Raw genomic sequence first — 17,959 nt, 5'->3', positions numbered from 1 at the left:
ATACACGTCCCTACATCACATCTTTGTCTTACATGCTTACTCCAAGATCCTAAACCACAGAGAATTAATGACTATACACACACTATGTACATAAATACACCATAAATATTCCAACTAGTTAACTGATAAAAAAAATTAATACTGATACCCAATGTTGATTATAAAAAAAGCAAATCATGTATAATCAGTCTTAGATAGGAAGTACACTCTGATATCCTTTAAAGCATTTCTGCAGTATTGTAGATGAAATTACACTGCAGCTTTACAGCAGCAGTACTAGTAAGAGATGCTAAACTTTTAACATTTTGCTGAAGCAAGACATTTTGGTAACTCTCACCTTCACTGGCAACTGGAAATACTAATCAAACCTCAAACAGAAAATCATCTTGAAGCAATAAATATTTAGAATTCATAGATGGTGTTCCTTTTTCTTCAAGGTGAGTTACAAAACCTCTGGATTAGCCACTACCACAAGCCCTTCCCAAATCTGCACACCAGTGAGTGGTACTGCAGCTTCTTCTCCCTTACTCTACCATGCAGTGAAGGCTCCTTGGGACAGGTTTGGAATATCTGGAACAACTGAAATTGCTTTTTTGGAATCAACACAAATTGTAACAGTTTTCTATGCTCAAGCAACCCACAAAAAAAGAGAAATCAAACACCTCAGTGTTTTCCTACAGCATCCAAACACTGTCTGCTGTATTCTCCTTTCCTCTGATCACAGCCACAGTAGAGACAAGCCTCACAGTATAATTAATGATGCTGTTAGACAGAAAGGAAAAAAGCTAAATGGAGTCAGACTATGTTTTGCATTAGGGAATAACATCAAGTATTTATCTGCCACATACAAGACAAGCAGTCTGCTGGAAAAGAAGATTCTGCACTTGGAGAGCACTTATATAAAACTGGACATTATTGCAACATCTTTAAATAATGGTATGTAAATATCAGAGCCAAAATATTTCAGTGTGGGAGTTACAGTATTGCTCAACTTCTAGAAACTCTAGATATAGACAGTATTTTTCTTCCCCTCACACTACCAGCACAGAGAAGGGATGACTGACTCGCCAGGGTCACTCCCAAGTGCACTGTCCTGTGCTCACATGAACTCTGTGTGATACTGAAGATGTTTGCCTCATTATCATCCTTCTTCTAGTTGTCTACCATTGCCTCTCTTTTCCAGTACTGCTCTTTATGCTGTAGAAAATATCAGTGGGAAACTCAATGCATCAAAAAAAAGTTTCTGAAGAGACTTCATGTGGCATTACAGCCTGGAAGGTGTCTGCTCCAGGAGGCCATGGGACTTCATGGCTACTGTACCTGCTGTTGCAACTCTGTGTCTTAAAACAAAGGCTAACAGTATTTCTGTACTTCAATTAAGGCTTTTGAAACATTAACACAGGAGGGTAACACACAATGGTGGATTAAAACATCATCACAGTCCTAAGCAAACATTGCAGGTACATGGTAAGAAATTATCTACTCTGGCAAGACCCCTCCCAAGGCCACCCTTTTGCCTCCAGCAAACACTTCTTTTCAACGCTGTGTTCACATAATCCTCCACACAAAATAACTCATGGAGCACATATTATGTATTTGTTCTGTAAAACTAATTTTCTAACTGTCCTCTCTGAGTCACTCCTGTGAGTTTTTTTCTTTCACCAATCTAAACACAAAGTAGACAGGATGGGAGGAGTTAGCATGAACATTTAAATACTAAAAAAGAACAAAAGCATTTCAATACAGTGAACAAGCTACAGCTGCAGCATTCTTTCATGCTATCTTCTAATCTTTAAATAAATACAATGTTCTAATGTAAGTAATTTCTGTGAAATCTTTTAGCTTACAGGGAGAGCATTTCCTTTTTCTAGAACTTCAGACCTTCAGGTACTGCTAAATAGAAAGTCAATATATTACTGATATTTTATTCATGAGGAACACAGTTGTTGAAAATACAAATTATATACTTGGCCAAACAGAAAGAAACACACAACACCATATACGTTGCAATACTACTCCTACTACCAACAGAAAACAACAAAAAAAAATTTAATATATTCCAACTTGGCCCACAGAGTTCAATTCCTATAAGCTGAACTATATGTACTTAAAGTAATGTCCTGTAATGCAACATTTAATGGAACACAGTTTTAATACAGTTCTGTTTACTACACTGTGTTAAGGAAAACAAACAAACTGCATCTCACCACAGAAATCAGTGTATAGTGCATCAGTTGTGATGTCACTTGGTTAAGTAATTCTCCACTATGGACAGCCAAGTACAATATCCAAAGGAGAGCATTATCTCTCAATATGAATCAATTTTGAGCTAGCAAGTACCAAAAAAACCCCAAACTTCTAGAGATTGAGAAAGAACTGCAACAGATCAGCTTGCGAAGAAAGTTCCCACAGGTTAGTGAAAACTAGGAGCAAATTCCATAACAGGAAACAGAAATCGAGTACTTTCCAAGACCATAATCATGATACTGTCCTCTTTCTCAGTAGTAAAATTCAAATATTTTCTAGCTCTCCAGCAATAACAAGTAAAACTCCTGTGTTTAAATTCACTCATTGGCCTTTTAATTGCCAGTCACCAGCCAAAGTCTAAAGCAATCTCACTTGGACCCCTTCAACTGACTTCAGAGTTCAGTCTCTCAAGAGGACACAGTAAAATATTCACAACCAGCAGAAAGCAAATATCTAACACAGACGAAACACTAATTCTGTAACCCCACTTACAAAGCCATACAACACCCTGACTCTCATTGCTCAGCTAACTTCTTGGTTTCATAAAGATAAACATTTTCCTTCTTCTGTGTCAGTTCCAAATAAGTGGTCTTCAGTATTTGCATTCCAAGCAAAAAAACAATTAGATGGAATTTAATTTTGCTGCAGTTGAAACATCTTGCAAGTGTAAAGATATTTACACAATGCAAGGCTTTAAACTAAACAAACCTTTCCTCACCCATACACAAAATGAGCAGACATGTTTCTTCTGGCCTTTAAAATAATATACATTCATCTCTGAGAACAAATCTGATTGTCTCAGAACATTTGCCTCAACGGATATTCTCAGGCTATTCTCTCTTCCTTTCCCCCTACACGTTCCCTTTTTTTAAAACTTGATTACAGGAACATTTTCCAGCTCTCAGACAAGATGTATAAACAATGCTCCAACCACTTTGGCTATTAAAAATTCCATAGAAGTTTTCGTAGGAGGACATCCTTCTGAATAGATTCACTTCACAGTGTAGAAACAAACTACATGTAGAAAATCTACATTAAATTCCATCAGTAAAATCAGCTGGGTTTGGCTGCTCCCTTAACTACCTTACTATGTGAATCTGCTTTTTAGTCATTGCTGAGCATGTTCCAGCATAGGAGCAAATGACACTTCCATTAAGGGGGGAAATAATCCTGTACACAATATCCTTTCACACACAAAAAAAAAATCACCAGTTGGTGGTATGAGGAATCTAGGACAGAATCCATGGCTTGCAGAGTTATTTTGAGTTTTCAATCACAAGGGACTCTGTGGCCAGAAATCACATTAGTGGCCAAACCCAGAAGAGAACCTCCAACGCACATCCATCATTCTCATTGTTTAGCTGCTGGAAATCACACCATTACAAGATGTTCCTGAAAACATTTTTTTCTTTAGGATAAGGGCATACTTTGCAGGAAAGTTACAGTAAAGATATTACCATTTTGTGCTTCTAATAATAGGAGGGGGGGGGAACCCTAAAATATTAATATTATTACTACATAAAAATACATTTTCAGGAATTTAGAGGAAATAGTTTCCCTCTGACTTGCTACACCTTCGAGAATTTTTCCTTTTACTTCTGCTGCAAAGGAGGTTTATTATATCAGTGGTACACATTTGTGTAGGTTTTTTTTAAAACAGACAAAAGCATAAAAAACTGGAAATACGAAATACATTTTTTGTTTTATATATAAAAGGTCCAGCAGGGTGACAGTACCATCAAGCGTGAAATCATCTCTTGTAAAAACAAACAGTATTTCTTATAATCCATAAGAATTACTTCAAGTAAGGCAAGATTATGTTTTTGTTCTGGCCAGAAATAGCCCTACATAATTTGTTAATGTGTTAGTCTCTCTAGTCAAGCAGAAAGCAGGCAGTTGCAAAATTGTGCAAACTCAGGGTCCAGATAACACTGATTTGGAGGGAAGGAAAATTTTACCTGCCTCCCAAAAACCATCTTATTTCAGATATCACAACTGATATGCCCTGCCATGGTACCTGCAAATGTTTCTGTCTATGGAGTACAGAAGGCAGAGGAGTCAGCAGCAAAGGCAGATGTGTCTTTACAAATGTGAGCAGAGACCAGAGCACCAACAGCTGTGCAGGGCAGCAGGGAGGGAAAGGCTTCCCAGAGCTCTCGCATGAGCTGCTAATCCTGCCTGGGAGCGATGAGCTGCCCTTCTTAACGGCACCGAAGCACAAAGAGGCGCTTTACAGCAACTTCCAGACCTTCACCGTCCTCTACAGATATACCCGCAGAAACTGGAGAGGCACCTCCCTTGCTTTTTAGCTCCTATTTAGGCCTCTGACACAGATACAGGCCATTAGAAAGCAGGGTGTGTTTAAGTTAATGAGTATTTTTTTTTTTTTTACTGTCCGTGCTCTTTATTTTCATGAGCAGGCAGTACTGAAGGTCATGATTATATTATACTGACCTCCTTTAATTCAATAGTGTCTTATTTCAACGTTTTATGGATTTCCATTAGGAATCCAAATGTTTTGCAGCAACTAAACACAAGAACCACTTTTAATCACATAAAGGAGCATTACTTGGGGAAAAAGAAGAAAAAACACACAGGGACAAGGTCTGAGCAAGATTTCACAGGTAATGAGTTGGCTCCTCAATGTTCCTGCACTGCTTTGCCATTCGATGCCTGGGCCCTTTTTTTTCCTGAGTTGGCTTTTCTCCTTTTTAGCAGGACAAATGGTTTCACCAAGGGACCACAGAATTCCCCAAGACAACAAAACAGGCACAGCGGAAATTCCTGGCAGCACAAAGGTACAGGGGGACAACAATCCCCTTGAGGTCAGCCAGCCCTAAAACCAGCTTAGCTCAGCCCCAAAACCCCACCCTTACAGCCTGTATTCTCTAAATACTAAAAGTAGTTCAACCTGATATTAATAATAGATAAGCATGGATTTCCTTTCAGAAGCATTTTTCTTTTGAAGTCACTCTACTCTTGCTTCAAGATCAGAAGATGCTTCTAGGCCAACTTTTCTTTCTAAAATATGTAAATACAAATTACTGAATATGAAAAGAAAGCTGAGTTTAACTTAACATTTTAAGTCTCTTACCCAAATACATTAATACTTCCATTAATAATAGAAAGTGTTAAAATATGCATAGCCATGCATATTTAAGAAGTGCAGAAAAAATTTATGCCAGCTAATGTGGAAATTAAAAATGAGATGATGGCCACACTGTAGTGGTGTGTGTTTCAGAGAGGGCTATGAACAGATTAGCACAGATATAGGAAATACTATCCAACATAACATGTGCCTTCACCAGCATCAGTTACCAATTACTATTCAGGAATTCTGGTGAATCACCATTCTGATTTCAGTGTTACAGCTACACACTATCACATTATCACATCTTAACATCACAGTCCCCTTCCAACACAGAAAACAGTAACATTGAAGTAATGTGGGACAAATGCAATGCTGTGCTGTGCCAAGCACTGTAAGTAAAAATGCACAGTCTTGTATTGTGCTGCTGGCTTAGGGACAGTGGGGCCATCTATACTGCCTTACTTCTTACTCTGCTTTCAGCTTTTTAACAAAATGATTGCATCTAATTTATTTTCTGCACAGCAAATAATGAGGAAGGGTGACCAGAACCAGCTTTGTGTAGTAATACCACCATCATAAATACACATATCACTCTTCCAAAACAAAGTGACCGCAAGCTTTTTCTTTACACTGCATCAAACCAACAAAATACTGTTAAACAGAAACAATTTTTTTTCCCCTCCTCATTATCTATGCTGCAAAAAAAAGGTAAAATCTCACAGAAAAATAATTTCGGGAAAGCTCAGTCATAATTTTCTCTCTGTGGAGCATTTGTACATGCAAAACTGGAGAAACAAATTAGGAACTTAGGTAGTACCATAGCTGAAATCAAACAAATTTTCTCTGATGCGTGCATTTGAAAGCCTTTGCTTATAGTACATTATATTTATAGAATGCATTAACACAAATTTAGTCTTTACAGAGTGGAAGTCTGCAAATTCTGAATTTCTTTTGTACACGTTCATGACAAGATTCAGGTCACAAAAAATTTTAGCACCCCCTGAGGAAGAGAATGATCCAGCAATAACACGTGGGGAGATCAGGGATAACAGCTAATAGCACCTTGTCTATCCACTGGCAATGCAGAACAACAGCCACTTTTCAAGTGGGAGTCTTGGGAAGGAAATCAGGGCTCCCCCTCAACACTATATAGGAGGTGAAAGGAACAGATCACCATGCCAACTATGCACAGCATTGCTAAGTGTCACATTAGAGATATCATGTCTTTAGCTGAAACCCTTCGTTCACTACAGAGCAAAGAAAAGGCAGTAAAAGAGCAGTGGATTTTGCTTGCCTGCAGCAAAAAGAGAAAATTCTGAAATTAAAATGTGTAGATGCAATAGCTTTCCACAAGTAAGATCTTTTAAGCCACACAACAGAAGTAGGATGTGCCTTTTAACTTGGGGCATTTATGGTTTTGCCCAATACAACTGTAGTGCATTACCAGACAGAATTATACATAGAACTGGATGGAAAGGGACTGGATGGTCTCATTACTAATTTCTATGACAGCACAGCTTACTTCTGATTGAGCCAAGCATACAGACAACACTGACAGGAATTGAAAAATACTTTAAGCAACTCTTTGGATGACCAGGACAGGAGAGTGGCCTGCTCAGACTGCTGATGGAAAATGGGTGGAACAAGTGGGAAGCTGGATAGCCTGAATACTGCAGCCACTGCGAAGGATTTGGTTCTGTGGTCACTTCAGCACGTTTGGGATGACTCCCAGCAGCTCTGTAGAGTGTGAGGCAAAGCTTAAACTACTGACAGGAGAAGAGCAAATACTCCTGTCAACTTCTTTTCCTTGTCAGTTAGGAGAGGACTTTTTCTCCCAGCCATTCCAAGGAGTATGTGTGGATGAAATGGAAAGCAGGGACACTTCATTCCCCACTGGTACATGAGTCCCAGTAGTCCCTGTGAACAACTGGACTAACCAGACATGTCCTGCTGCCAATTTAGACTTCTTTCAGCTCCAGGATCCAAGCAACTCAGACCAAGGATGGGGCAACTCCTCCTGAAAGTAGAGGTCATTTCATCACATTCTGCGTGAGGAAGAGGCAAACAAAAACACTGATTCCTTCGGTTTTTGAGCTAGTATGAGAAGGAAAAAAGAATAAAACTGTAGCAACGTGTTTCATCTTTACCCTTACAGAAGGGCTGTGTTTCCCCAGTTACCCCGAGTTACTGGGAAGAGGAAGTGGTTGGCTGGCAGGTACCTACATTTTTTCCTAGGAGAGATCTTGGAAAATAGACTTGAAAAGCAAACACACCAGAGTAGTAGCAGACATTCCTGTCAGATCCATTTCAAGGAGCAGCACGGAAAATTGACAGGAATGTCGCTGAGCAGCTGCAGGGGGGTCCTGGAGCCCAGACCCTGTGGTCAGCCGCCAGCAACACCCCCAAATCCTGCTCAGTATTCAAGCACAGCTCATCAGACCTACTGTGTTCCCAGCAAAACAGCTGGGCTCAGACAGGCTTTCTGTCACAAATTTCCAGTGACATCTACTCTTGGCAATAAGGGATCTGCTCACAGCACTGCACTTATTAGTGAAGAGCAATGGCCGTTACTTAGGGTTGCCGGCTGCTTCTAAAGCACACAATCCAATTCTCAGACAAAGCAAGGCAAAGTTGATTTTTCCCCTTCCCCCATCCCTGCCTGACACAGCTCTGGAGTTAGATTTCAGAACAGTATTTATTGCAGAAGCTTTCTATTTATTCATTTTCCAAGATCGGTTGCACGCTGAAGGAGGTGAAACAACTGCTGGATTTGAAAGCAATCTTCCTTCCCTGAGGAATGTCTCCAAAGGCAGCTACAGAGTGCCACACAGGACTGCTCATCTATCAAGAAACTGCTTGAGCAGCATTTATAGTCACCCAAAACAAGACAGATTCCAGGATTCACGACTCTGTGCACAATGTGATGCCTGACGTTGTGTAAGCCTTTGAAATTCCTGCAGTCTCCTCCAAAAAAAGTAACTGTGGTACCTGCTATGGAAACCACTGAGCTGCAGTACTTGGAGAGAAATGCACTACAGCTAATATAGCACCTTGCTTGGCTATCTTAGGTTTGAAATGCTCCAGTTTCTTACTATTACATCAACAGGCCCCTTGGTCAGATTGCCTGAAGTCTGAGAGGGCACAGAGAGAGTCAGGAATTTACTAAGATTTCTTGGTGAAGGAATAGCAAAGCTTCGTTTAAGACTGCAAAACATTTTCAGATTCATCAGAAAAGAGTACACAAAGCTTTTGTGAATTGTTGGTTGCCATCACACCATGAAACAATTAGCTTGACAGGTCACTAATTCAGATATAAAAGAGCTTTTTATCTGGCCCACTGATAACAAGTCTGTTGGATGGATCCACTTACCGTAAGGTCAAACCCCTGGTCTCTCATTCTTTGCTTGGCAAAAGCCCATCAGCAGTCATACCAAATCTACTTCACCATACTTCCAAAATAGAGCACATTCAACATCTGCTGAAATTCTTCTTAGTACAGACATAAGTTATATGTTACAAAAATAAAAGCTTTTCATACTCCAGGCAGACCTCCTGGCATTCTGACCAAAAACTCATTTGAATAAATACATTCTTCCTATTTAAACTTTCCCCAACCGTTTCAACTAAATCTGCTGAAATATTACATTGCCCTTTCTAAGCTGTTTTCTCTGCCCCTTACTGGCAAAATCACTGCATTCCTTCCAGAGATCAGTGAAAAATAATCTGAACACATAATCTTTTGTACTTTATTTTGAAGTAACTTAGTCATTTTTCTCAGCTAAGTACCTAACAAGAAAAAAAAAATCATATCCATACAACTTCAAAGATCTAAGCAATTTAGTTTTATTACTCTCAGGGTCTTGAGATTCAGCAATTTCCCTGCAAATGTAAGCAACTAACTGGGATTCAACCCTCAATCTCGTTTTTAAGTCCACCAGCTCCCACTAGTCCTGTTAATAAACATTTTTTCTAAGATTTCCACTTCATCCTGTCATGCTCAAATACTAAATATTTTTGTTGACTAGGAAACATTTAAGTAGGACTACATGTTTTAGTCCTGCAACCCCTCAACATGGCACAAAAGGTAACAATGAAAGATATCACTTCCTAAACAGGTAAAACCTAGAGCAAATCCTGAATTTTCACCTGCATCTACCAGCTCCATTGACAGTGTGGTCAGATGGAGACTCTGCTGAACACCCTTCCAAAGAGGTAGTGCCTTCAGAGCAGTGTTCTACCTGGCACAAGCTTTCATTATACAAAGACAAACTTTGTGTAAGACTGAAAAAATCTGACTCATATTAACATACTTGCAATTATCCTAAATTTGCCTTAGGGCAGCCAGAAATACCAAGCTATAACTTCTGTTAAGCAGTCTGCAGCAAGTGTCTGCAGCTCCACTGACACAGCTCACACACTCAACAGTGGGAAGACTTCATAGTGCAGTTCAGAAATTCTTCTGTGTATCACAGACATGGACAATGCAGCAGTGAGTACAAACCACCTGGAGAATACCATTCACAGGTAAACTCTCTATTGTTTAAATGATTTCCTGAACACTGAAAGAAGTAATAAAGGAAGTGGCAGTATTAACTTTTGTCCCCAAATAATTCTGACATACATCTGCACAGGCAGCAGTCTACAGTCCACTTGAAAATCATACAAAAACTACTTCTAAAAGATTCTTGAATCATAGCATCTATTCTATGTTTTTAAAATGTCTTAATAAAGGGGACCTTGAAACTTTGTTGAAGCATTTGAAGCTCAACCAGAACACCTAAGTGCCATATTCAACTGACCCTGCAGATGTTTAACCAGGATCTCCAAATGTCCAGAAGCTGTTTCTGAAAAATTACATTGCGGTCCTTTAAAGAAAAAAGTTCAACAAAAATAAATTATAACAGTTTTTAATCAGGCTATTAAATTCCATTAGATCTGACTGCAAGTATTTATCAAGTTCACAACTGATAAGACAACTGGAAGCATCTAATTTTTCTTTTTTTGAATCCTTCCAAATTCCTTGTACCTCAAAGCAATGTCTCAACATACACTAAAGAACCTCAAAGCATAATTAATTACAAACTCACTAACAATGAAAGTCCAGCCATCCTGTGTTATCTTAGCTAAGAACTTATGAAAATAAAACCTTATCATAAATTTTCCATTTTAAAGGCCAAATTGGTCGCTAATGAAATCTAGAAATATTTTATACTGATTTAATGATGATGTACATGCTTTCACTAAACCCCACAGCATGCCACTTTGCACGGCACACATAATATGCTCGTACTAAATAGATGACATATTTTCCATTAGAAATAGCACCAATGGAAAATGACAACTTACACAGACCCACAGAATATAATCACAACATTGTTCACTAATGCCTGCCACCACTGTTAACTCTATCCCAGAAAGTCTCGAGAGGAAGCTAGATATAGTAGCAGAAGCTGATGAACTTCCAGCTGTAAGGGGGTGGGAGAGAAAGGAAGCAGACTGATTAGTTGAATAGATTTATTGTATGCACATATTCTATGCTAAAACCCTGTATCTACTTCAACATACATTTTTTTGAGTCATTTGACTGTTCACAATTCAAATACAGGAAAATGCTATCAGACTAACATGTGTTTGTTCAGCAGGAAACCCTTTCTTCAAAATGTAAAATGAGGTAGTGAAAAGCCAAAACTTTGCTGGAATTGTTGTACTATTATTTCTCCAATGTGAGAAGGACCTTTTGATGTTCTCCCATCACATTAGAAAATCAGATCTCCTAAGCCCATATGAGCTCCAGAGAAAAACACAATACAGTAATAGTTGTAAGGCAGTGTTCTCTCCCTCTCCAAGATGCAAGACATTATCATACTACTTTCTTCAACTTAGCTGGCAGATTTTATTCTCAAGCCACAAATATTTTCTTAATTTTCCTTATAATGTGTCATGAATACAGCCAAAACATCCTAAAGCAAATCTGTAAGCCAAGTTTCTTATTCTAGTTGCTGTATTTTAATGGTCTTTGACATTGGCAGAGTCTACATAAAACCAATTTTGCAAAATGCACTGGAAGTTGACCTGCACTTCAAGAAAACAATTAACTGAGAGATTCCTTTAGGCTCTTCACAATTCACATAAAGATCATAGCCTTTAAAAATTGGAAGAAAAGAACTCCAACTACCATTCTTACTAAACAAGAATAAAATGTAGTACTGGTTATTTAATCCCTGCAAATGTCAAAAAAAAAAAAAAACAAAGGGTAAAGCAAATTATTTGCATGGTGTTCATTTAAAATACTGTATGCAAAAGAAGGACATCACAGATATTTTTGCATTGCAGTTGGTGTGTGTTGTAAGTGTTCTGCCTTCAAAGCACAGCGTTTGTCCACATTTCGCTTCCCCTTGAAGCCAGAGATCAGCTCCTACTTGCTCAGGAAGGAAAATAAGTTGTTTTTGCTGTTCTGTTCTAGCACTGAGGGGCAAAGTGCCAGGCTATCCCACAGCCAACAGACCTACCAAAAATCTTCATCCTTTCTTTTCTCTTTTTCCTCAAAAAAAAATTAATATCAACAACCAATTAAGGCACATGGAAAGAAATGCAGAATCCAGGTTATGTTTGAGACAGTAATTATGTTTTAAAATTCATGTCACTGTCAGTATTGATGGATATAACTTACAGTATTTGAAGTATCTTTCAGTCAATCAGGACTTATAATTTGTATACTATTGTTATTAAAGTTCTTAAATTATACTAGTGTAATTACAAACTGATTGAGTAATAACAGTCAATATTAAAGGCTTGGAGTAACAGTAAAAAAACTCTGAAATTCAGGCAGCTATTTGATGGACTTCCTCAGCAAGTTAAGTTCAGAATGAAGATTTGTAAAGAAACTAGATAAATAAAAGACAGAGTTGGAAGCACCAAATATACCCAAGCTAAACCAAATTCTATAGAAAAATATTAGGCTTCTCTCCTTCTTACATCCTCAGGATCTGTAAAACAAAAACCAGCAAAACACAGCATAAGTGAAATTAATAAAACCAAACCTGTTAATCTACTCCATGTTGTAGCATTACATACTGCACCAATACTGTAAAGAGAGTAAAGAGACTAAAACCTTGTACTGTGAATGAGAAAACAGCATCTTCTTCCATTAAGTAATTTGAAAGAACAGGCACCTTCCCATTCCAACCAGTTCACTTCATTGCTGTTTAAAAAATTAACCAAAAACTCTTAGATGACTTAAAGTCTACAGCAAAATCTGAAGGCGTTTAAGTATTTCAGGATGGGATTTATGGCAGAGCTCTGAAATGGATACTCCTAGTTCCTGTTGCTTTTACTGGAATACTTTTATAGAGAGTCACTTTTTTCCCACCCTACCCTTTTCCTTTACTGAATTTCCACACAATAACTTAGATCTGACCATCACCGGACATCTGAGCAACAATAAAAAAAAGTTACAGCTGGATCCTGTATTAGTCCCAGCTGCGCAGGATCTTTGGCTGCCTTCAGAAAACAAGACAACCAATAGGAAAACAGTAGGAGAATTTCTTTTAGCAGCTTACCTCCAAATAAACTGTTTTTTCATATGCTAATACAACAAACTATTTTACTAGTCAATGCAAAAGATGCTGTCCTTCCTATTTTTCACCTCATTTCTAAAAAAAAAAAAAAAAATTAAAAAAAATTAAAACTTCCTTCTTCAAAAACTTTACTACAAAATCCCAGAAAATAATCATCTCCATATGCTCTTTCAAGTCTAACATACCACAACGGATTGATCTGCCAAATCCACCCACCCACAGGCTCTATAAACTTGAGAGTATTATTTGTATTTAATTTGGATTACCAGTTTCACCCAACCTTTCCCCTTCGTAACACATGTTACTTTTCTAGGCTTAATACCCAGGTAGAAGATACAAAAGGAAAATAAATAAGTTTTCAGCCATACAAGAACAATAACATAATGTATACTCTCTTTACTTTGAGTATCAGTGAATTCACAGCAGAAAGACTTAAACCAGTCTTTTTTAAATGTTTGCTCTTATAAAATATCGCCTAATCTATTCATGTGATACTATGTCATTTATTGGTACAAGACCAAGACTAAACACTGCAGTCTTTCCAGCTTACATTGCACAAAATGAGAGTGAAGAAAGTTACATGTATTCTTATTAAAAAAAAAAAAAATCACTGGGAGTGGGGAAGCTTCCGCTCAGATATTTAAAAAAAGAAAGTTACTATATTTAATGCACAAAAATCCACTTCCTATAGCCAAAAAATAATCAAATCCATATGCTCCATTCATCTACCCTTGCTAAAGCATGTACAGCAAACTGAAATGTCAGCTGCCTAGAAAGGCTGATCACACATAATACACAGAATACAGGCTTAAGACTCAGCCTGAGATTCCCACAATTCTGAGATTACAGAATTAATCAGCAACATCTACACAAAGAATAAACTACTCCCATACACCTGGAACTTTTTAATCTCTCCCTTCTGTGACTGCAAAAGTTTTCCTAGACACAAGAGCCAATTCCCTAAACTTTGTCTAGCCTTGGCTACCAGTTTCAACTTCCACTTATGAAATGGTTAATCTGCAAACTGCAAATCAGGGATGATAGCAGCACAAATGATAAGAGATGGTGGGAACATGGGCACAGATACTCTCCCTGTCCCCAGATGAATGTTGGATGCTGCTTTAAAATGCTGCTACTACATGATACGATAATTTTAATGACTAAAAGGGTATAGAAGGTCAAAACAGAATAGCAGAAGAGGAAGTAAAATGAGAAGTCTATAAAGTAACACAGTTTCTTTTGAGTCTATGAACATGTACTTCCATAATAAGGACTACTCGTTTATGCATTTTCATGACAGATACCAAATGCAAAGCGAGTTTTCCCCAATTAGTACATACCAAGTTTACAAAATACAAGATTATAGCAACGATTATTTCAGTCCAATGAAGGCTCTTGAAGGCAAACAAAGGCTTGTTTTGGGTGGGTACCAAGCAGAACCCTTTCAGTTAAAAGAAAAGAAAAACCATCTTAAAAATTGAACCAAAAATACGAAAAATGTAAAGGGAGAAGCACAAAGCAGTAGAGAGGTGTCCATTCACCTACCCCATGCAGTGAAGTCCACAGATCTGTTCACAGATCTGCGACAATGGATCATCAGCAGGCAGGGTTTGCACACAGCAGCTCCTGCCTGGATCAGAGCCAGAGGAGCACTGCACCTGTACAATAGAGGGGCCAGGTCCTTCTGGTATCTCAAGAAAGACTGAGAATGGTCCAGTGCAGGACCCAGCCCTGTACTGTATACGTGAAGAGTTTCATGGTCAGAGAACGTATCTAACTTGCAAAATTCTTCCCCAGGAATGGAGTTTCTCCTTAACAGAGCCACCATCTCTTCTTATGGCTGCTGTGGTTTAACCTCAACTTCCTGGGAAAACAACTTTCCTCCACATCCCCTGGCTGAGCAGCTACAACACTGGAACAAAAACATGCAGCAGCTTTACAAATTCAAAAATTTCATTTGCAAGTGGTCGAAGTTGTACTCAGAGTACATGGCCTGGTGGGAAAATTCCTCCTCGGTGCAACAGAATGACTGGGCAGGAAGTTCATTAGGACAAACTTACTTGAGTAAGAAAGACAAAAAAGAAAAAAAAACTTACTTGGTATCTGACTGCTGAATATAAGAAACACTGCCTCTCAAGCAACTCTAATTCCTTATTTTTTAGTAACTAATGCAACTACAAATACCCCTTTTGAGAATTCCCCCTCCTTTGTAAGTAAGGCAATGGGATTTGTTTATGTCAGAATTTGACTCTGCAGACAACACTGACTGTGAGCTAAACAAGGACCTTATTAAGGAACATGATATCTACAGTACATGAAAGCAAAAATGTAACAGCAAATAGACTCTTGGATACTTGGAATTCAACAAGAAAACAGCATCAATGGTATTTTGCAATATGAATCAGATATTAAAACAAGAAAATTAATATCTGCATTCTAGAAATTACACTAATGAGGCAGTTGTATAAAAAAACCTTAGAGGTGACTCACGAAGAGATTACATCTCATAGTTCCTCTTAGAGAAAACAGTGTGAGGCAGTTCCCTTACTTGCATATGCTAATTTTTTCAGCCTTTTTTTGTGCATGCATGTGTGTGAGAATAAGAGTGAGCACAAGAGACATTGGCCACATTAGTTTTCCTACCCATTAGCTCCTTCTGCCAAAGTAGATCTTGCACAGCACTCAATTTCCATCTAATTTGACTAAGCAGAAGATGTTCCTACAAGCTGTGTGAGAACAAGCAGCTGGATAGAAGAGCCACCAAAACTAATTCCCACAGTAACTGTTAGCTTCTTCCATACCCTGAGATCAGCAGACCCACAGTTCATCATTTTCACACAGCTTTTTTGTTTTGTTAAGACATTCAACATATTTCATCTAAAAAAAAATCAACACAGGTTTCTCCTTTTTTTATTAAGGACTTACATTAAAAAATCCAACCAACCCCTTGGGCATGACAGCAAAAGCTAGATCTGAATTGAGATTCAACTTTCACAAATGAACTGATCTTAGATTCTTGTTGAAGAATTTTCTTATGAAATTCAGAAGAATTGTTAGTAAAATCAATAAAATCTATCCTCATTGGGACAATTTCCATTATGCTGCTAAATAACAGAATCAGTTTCAATTCTTCTATACACCTGGCATAAGATAACTATTTCTTTTTATAATAAACACCTGAAAATGAGGCTAATCACTAAAACCACACTAAGAATGCCAAGCTGTTGAAAAATTAAATCAAAACACTCTCAAATCCCAGATGAGATTATGATTTAGATTTCCCAAGGTTCCAGCATGCAACATTTCCTGTTAACTCTCTGAGATCCTACTGAATTTGTCAAACACATTTTTTTCCCTAGGAAATACTAGATAACATTAGTGCTTGCCTTCAACATGTCAACTTTGAAAACCTACCCACTTATACTGTACCTATTTAAAAGCACATATCAGAAATTCTATGAAATTGTGGAAGCAGCTATGTATCACTTCATTTTCCTTAAATAAAACTTTGTATTAGCAAATAATATGCTTAAAGAACCTCAGAAAGTAATTAAATAAATGTGACACAGATGTTCACAAAAAAAAAAAAAAGGAAGAGAGAGAGAGAACAAGAATGTTTTTACTTCATAGCAACCAAATAGGTCAAGCCATTTCCTTCTTCAGGCAAATCTCAGAGGACCACAAACCACATGGTTTTCTACCAGATTTTGTATGTCTATCCCACTAAGAGGAAACACTGCTGTCCAAAAAAATTTGCAATACTAAGTTTTCCCATGAAGTTGTTGAAATTAAAAGGAAGTCATATACAATTACAAACCATTTGCTAGATGTTAAAATTATACAAATGGCATAAATAAATAGACCCTTACTACCTCATGTATACACCTTTCCTGTACAATATATTGCTCTAAAAGAATGCACAGTGAAGAAGTCAGAAATGCCAACAGCACATCTGTTCACACAACTTCTCTTTTGCTTCTATAAAATAAATAAAACACCACGTGTTCTTCACTTCCCTGGGATCCCTGCCTCACAGCTCTATACACTGACAGGTTTTCCTAACAATCCAGCTGCTAAGGATTTATTTTTATCCTCTGTGAATGAAGCACATGGTCATTAGGTCCAAGCTCCTCACTAAAATTAGTGCAATCCTTTTGTACATGCTTAAGTACTCGTGAACTGCAGGGAGACAAAGTGAACAAGAAATCATTAACTATCGCATTACTTTAAAAAGAAGGAAAAAATCCATACAAATTCACTTAATCACCACAGAATGCTAACCTGTGTGCTGGCTGGTCCCATGCAGAAGTCTACAGAAAATGTGATCCCATAACCAGATTAAATCTATTTGTGCATTCAAACGGGAAAATTAACATTGCATAGGAGAACATATTTTATAAGTATGTCAATACTCTCGCATTGCCCTTTCACTGCCACTTTTATTACAACTTCTCTACAGACTACTTTTTAAGAAGCAATAAATTACAACATCTCACTATTTACTTGTCAATAACCATTCGGGATGCCAGCATGTATCCAAAGACATCAAAAAGAGGAAGTGGGTGGAAACAACATTAAGAGCTGTTTCAGACTCATTAAGCTTAAGATGACAATCACGCAATCTTAAGATGTCAAACAAGCCAACATTTTAGCTGGGACAGATGGTACTGGATCCAGAGCACACAGAGTATATGCTGTGAGTCATCAGTTTAAATACGATAGTTCCACTCTTATTTGCAAATTTGGTTATCCAGAAACAAGATGTAGAGAGGAAGAGAGTGTTAAAGCAAGCACAGGGTCCTGCAAATCTTCACCATAAAAGATGGAAGTAGAAAGATCATCTTCCAAATGAAAAAGCAAGTAAGACAGGAGGAGGAGAGAACTTCTTCAAAGAAGTTAAAAAAAAAACAAAACAAAAAAAAAACCCTAAGATTTCAAAAAGAAAAATATAGTAAACAGTACTAGAGGCAGCTGGAAGTACAAAGAGGAGGAAGAGAATGTACTGAGTACAAGGGGTCAGGACAAGTGGGGAAAGGACCTAGGA

General features: G+C 37.8%; 1 protein-coding gene across 3 annotated transcripts in view; it reads right to left on the bottom strand.

Annotated features, from left to right (window-relative positions):
- Positions 1 to 17,959, bottom strand: part of CYTH3 (cytohesin 3) — a 48,808-nt gene that overhangs the window by 25,458 nt on the left and 5,391 nt on the right. The window contains exon 1 of one of the 3 annotated variants that reach the window (XM_053991792.1): positions 14,461 to 14,499. The exons of 1 other annotated variant lie outside the window; for it this stretch is intronic. Coding sequence is in view for 1 of the 2 variants with exons in the window: in XM_053991788.1 (XP_053847763.1) it covers positions 12,450 to 12,486 (37 nt within the window). In the remaining variant the exon portion in view is untranslated. Of the gene's footprint in view, positions 1 to 12,449; positions 12,511 to 14,460; positions 14,500 to 17,959 lie in introns of those variants that run through there. One more of the 3 variants, XM_053991788.1, reaches the window with a different exon arrangement.

The sequence above is a fragment of the Vidua macroura genome, chromosome 16, assembly GCF_024509145.1.
Source record: "Vidua macroura isolate BioBank_ID:100142 chromosome 16, ASM2450914v1, whole genome shotgun sequence".
In the NCBI taxonomy this organism is placed as follows: Eukaryota; Metazoa; Chordata; class Aves; order Passeriformes; family Viduidae; genus Vidua; species Vidua macroura.
The sequence above is the reverse complement of the archived record's forward strand: the minus strand, read 5'-3'. Positions and strand labels throughout refer to the sequence as shown.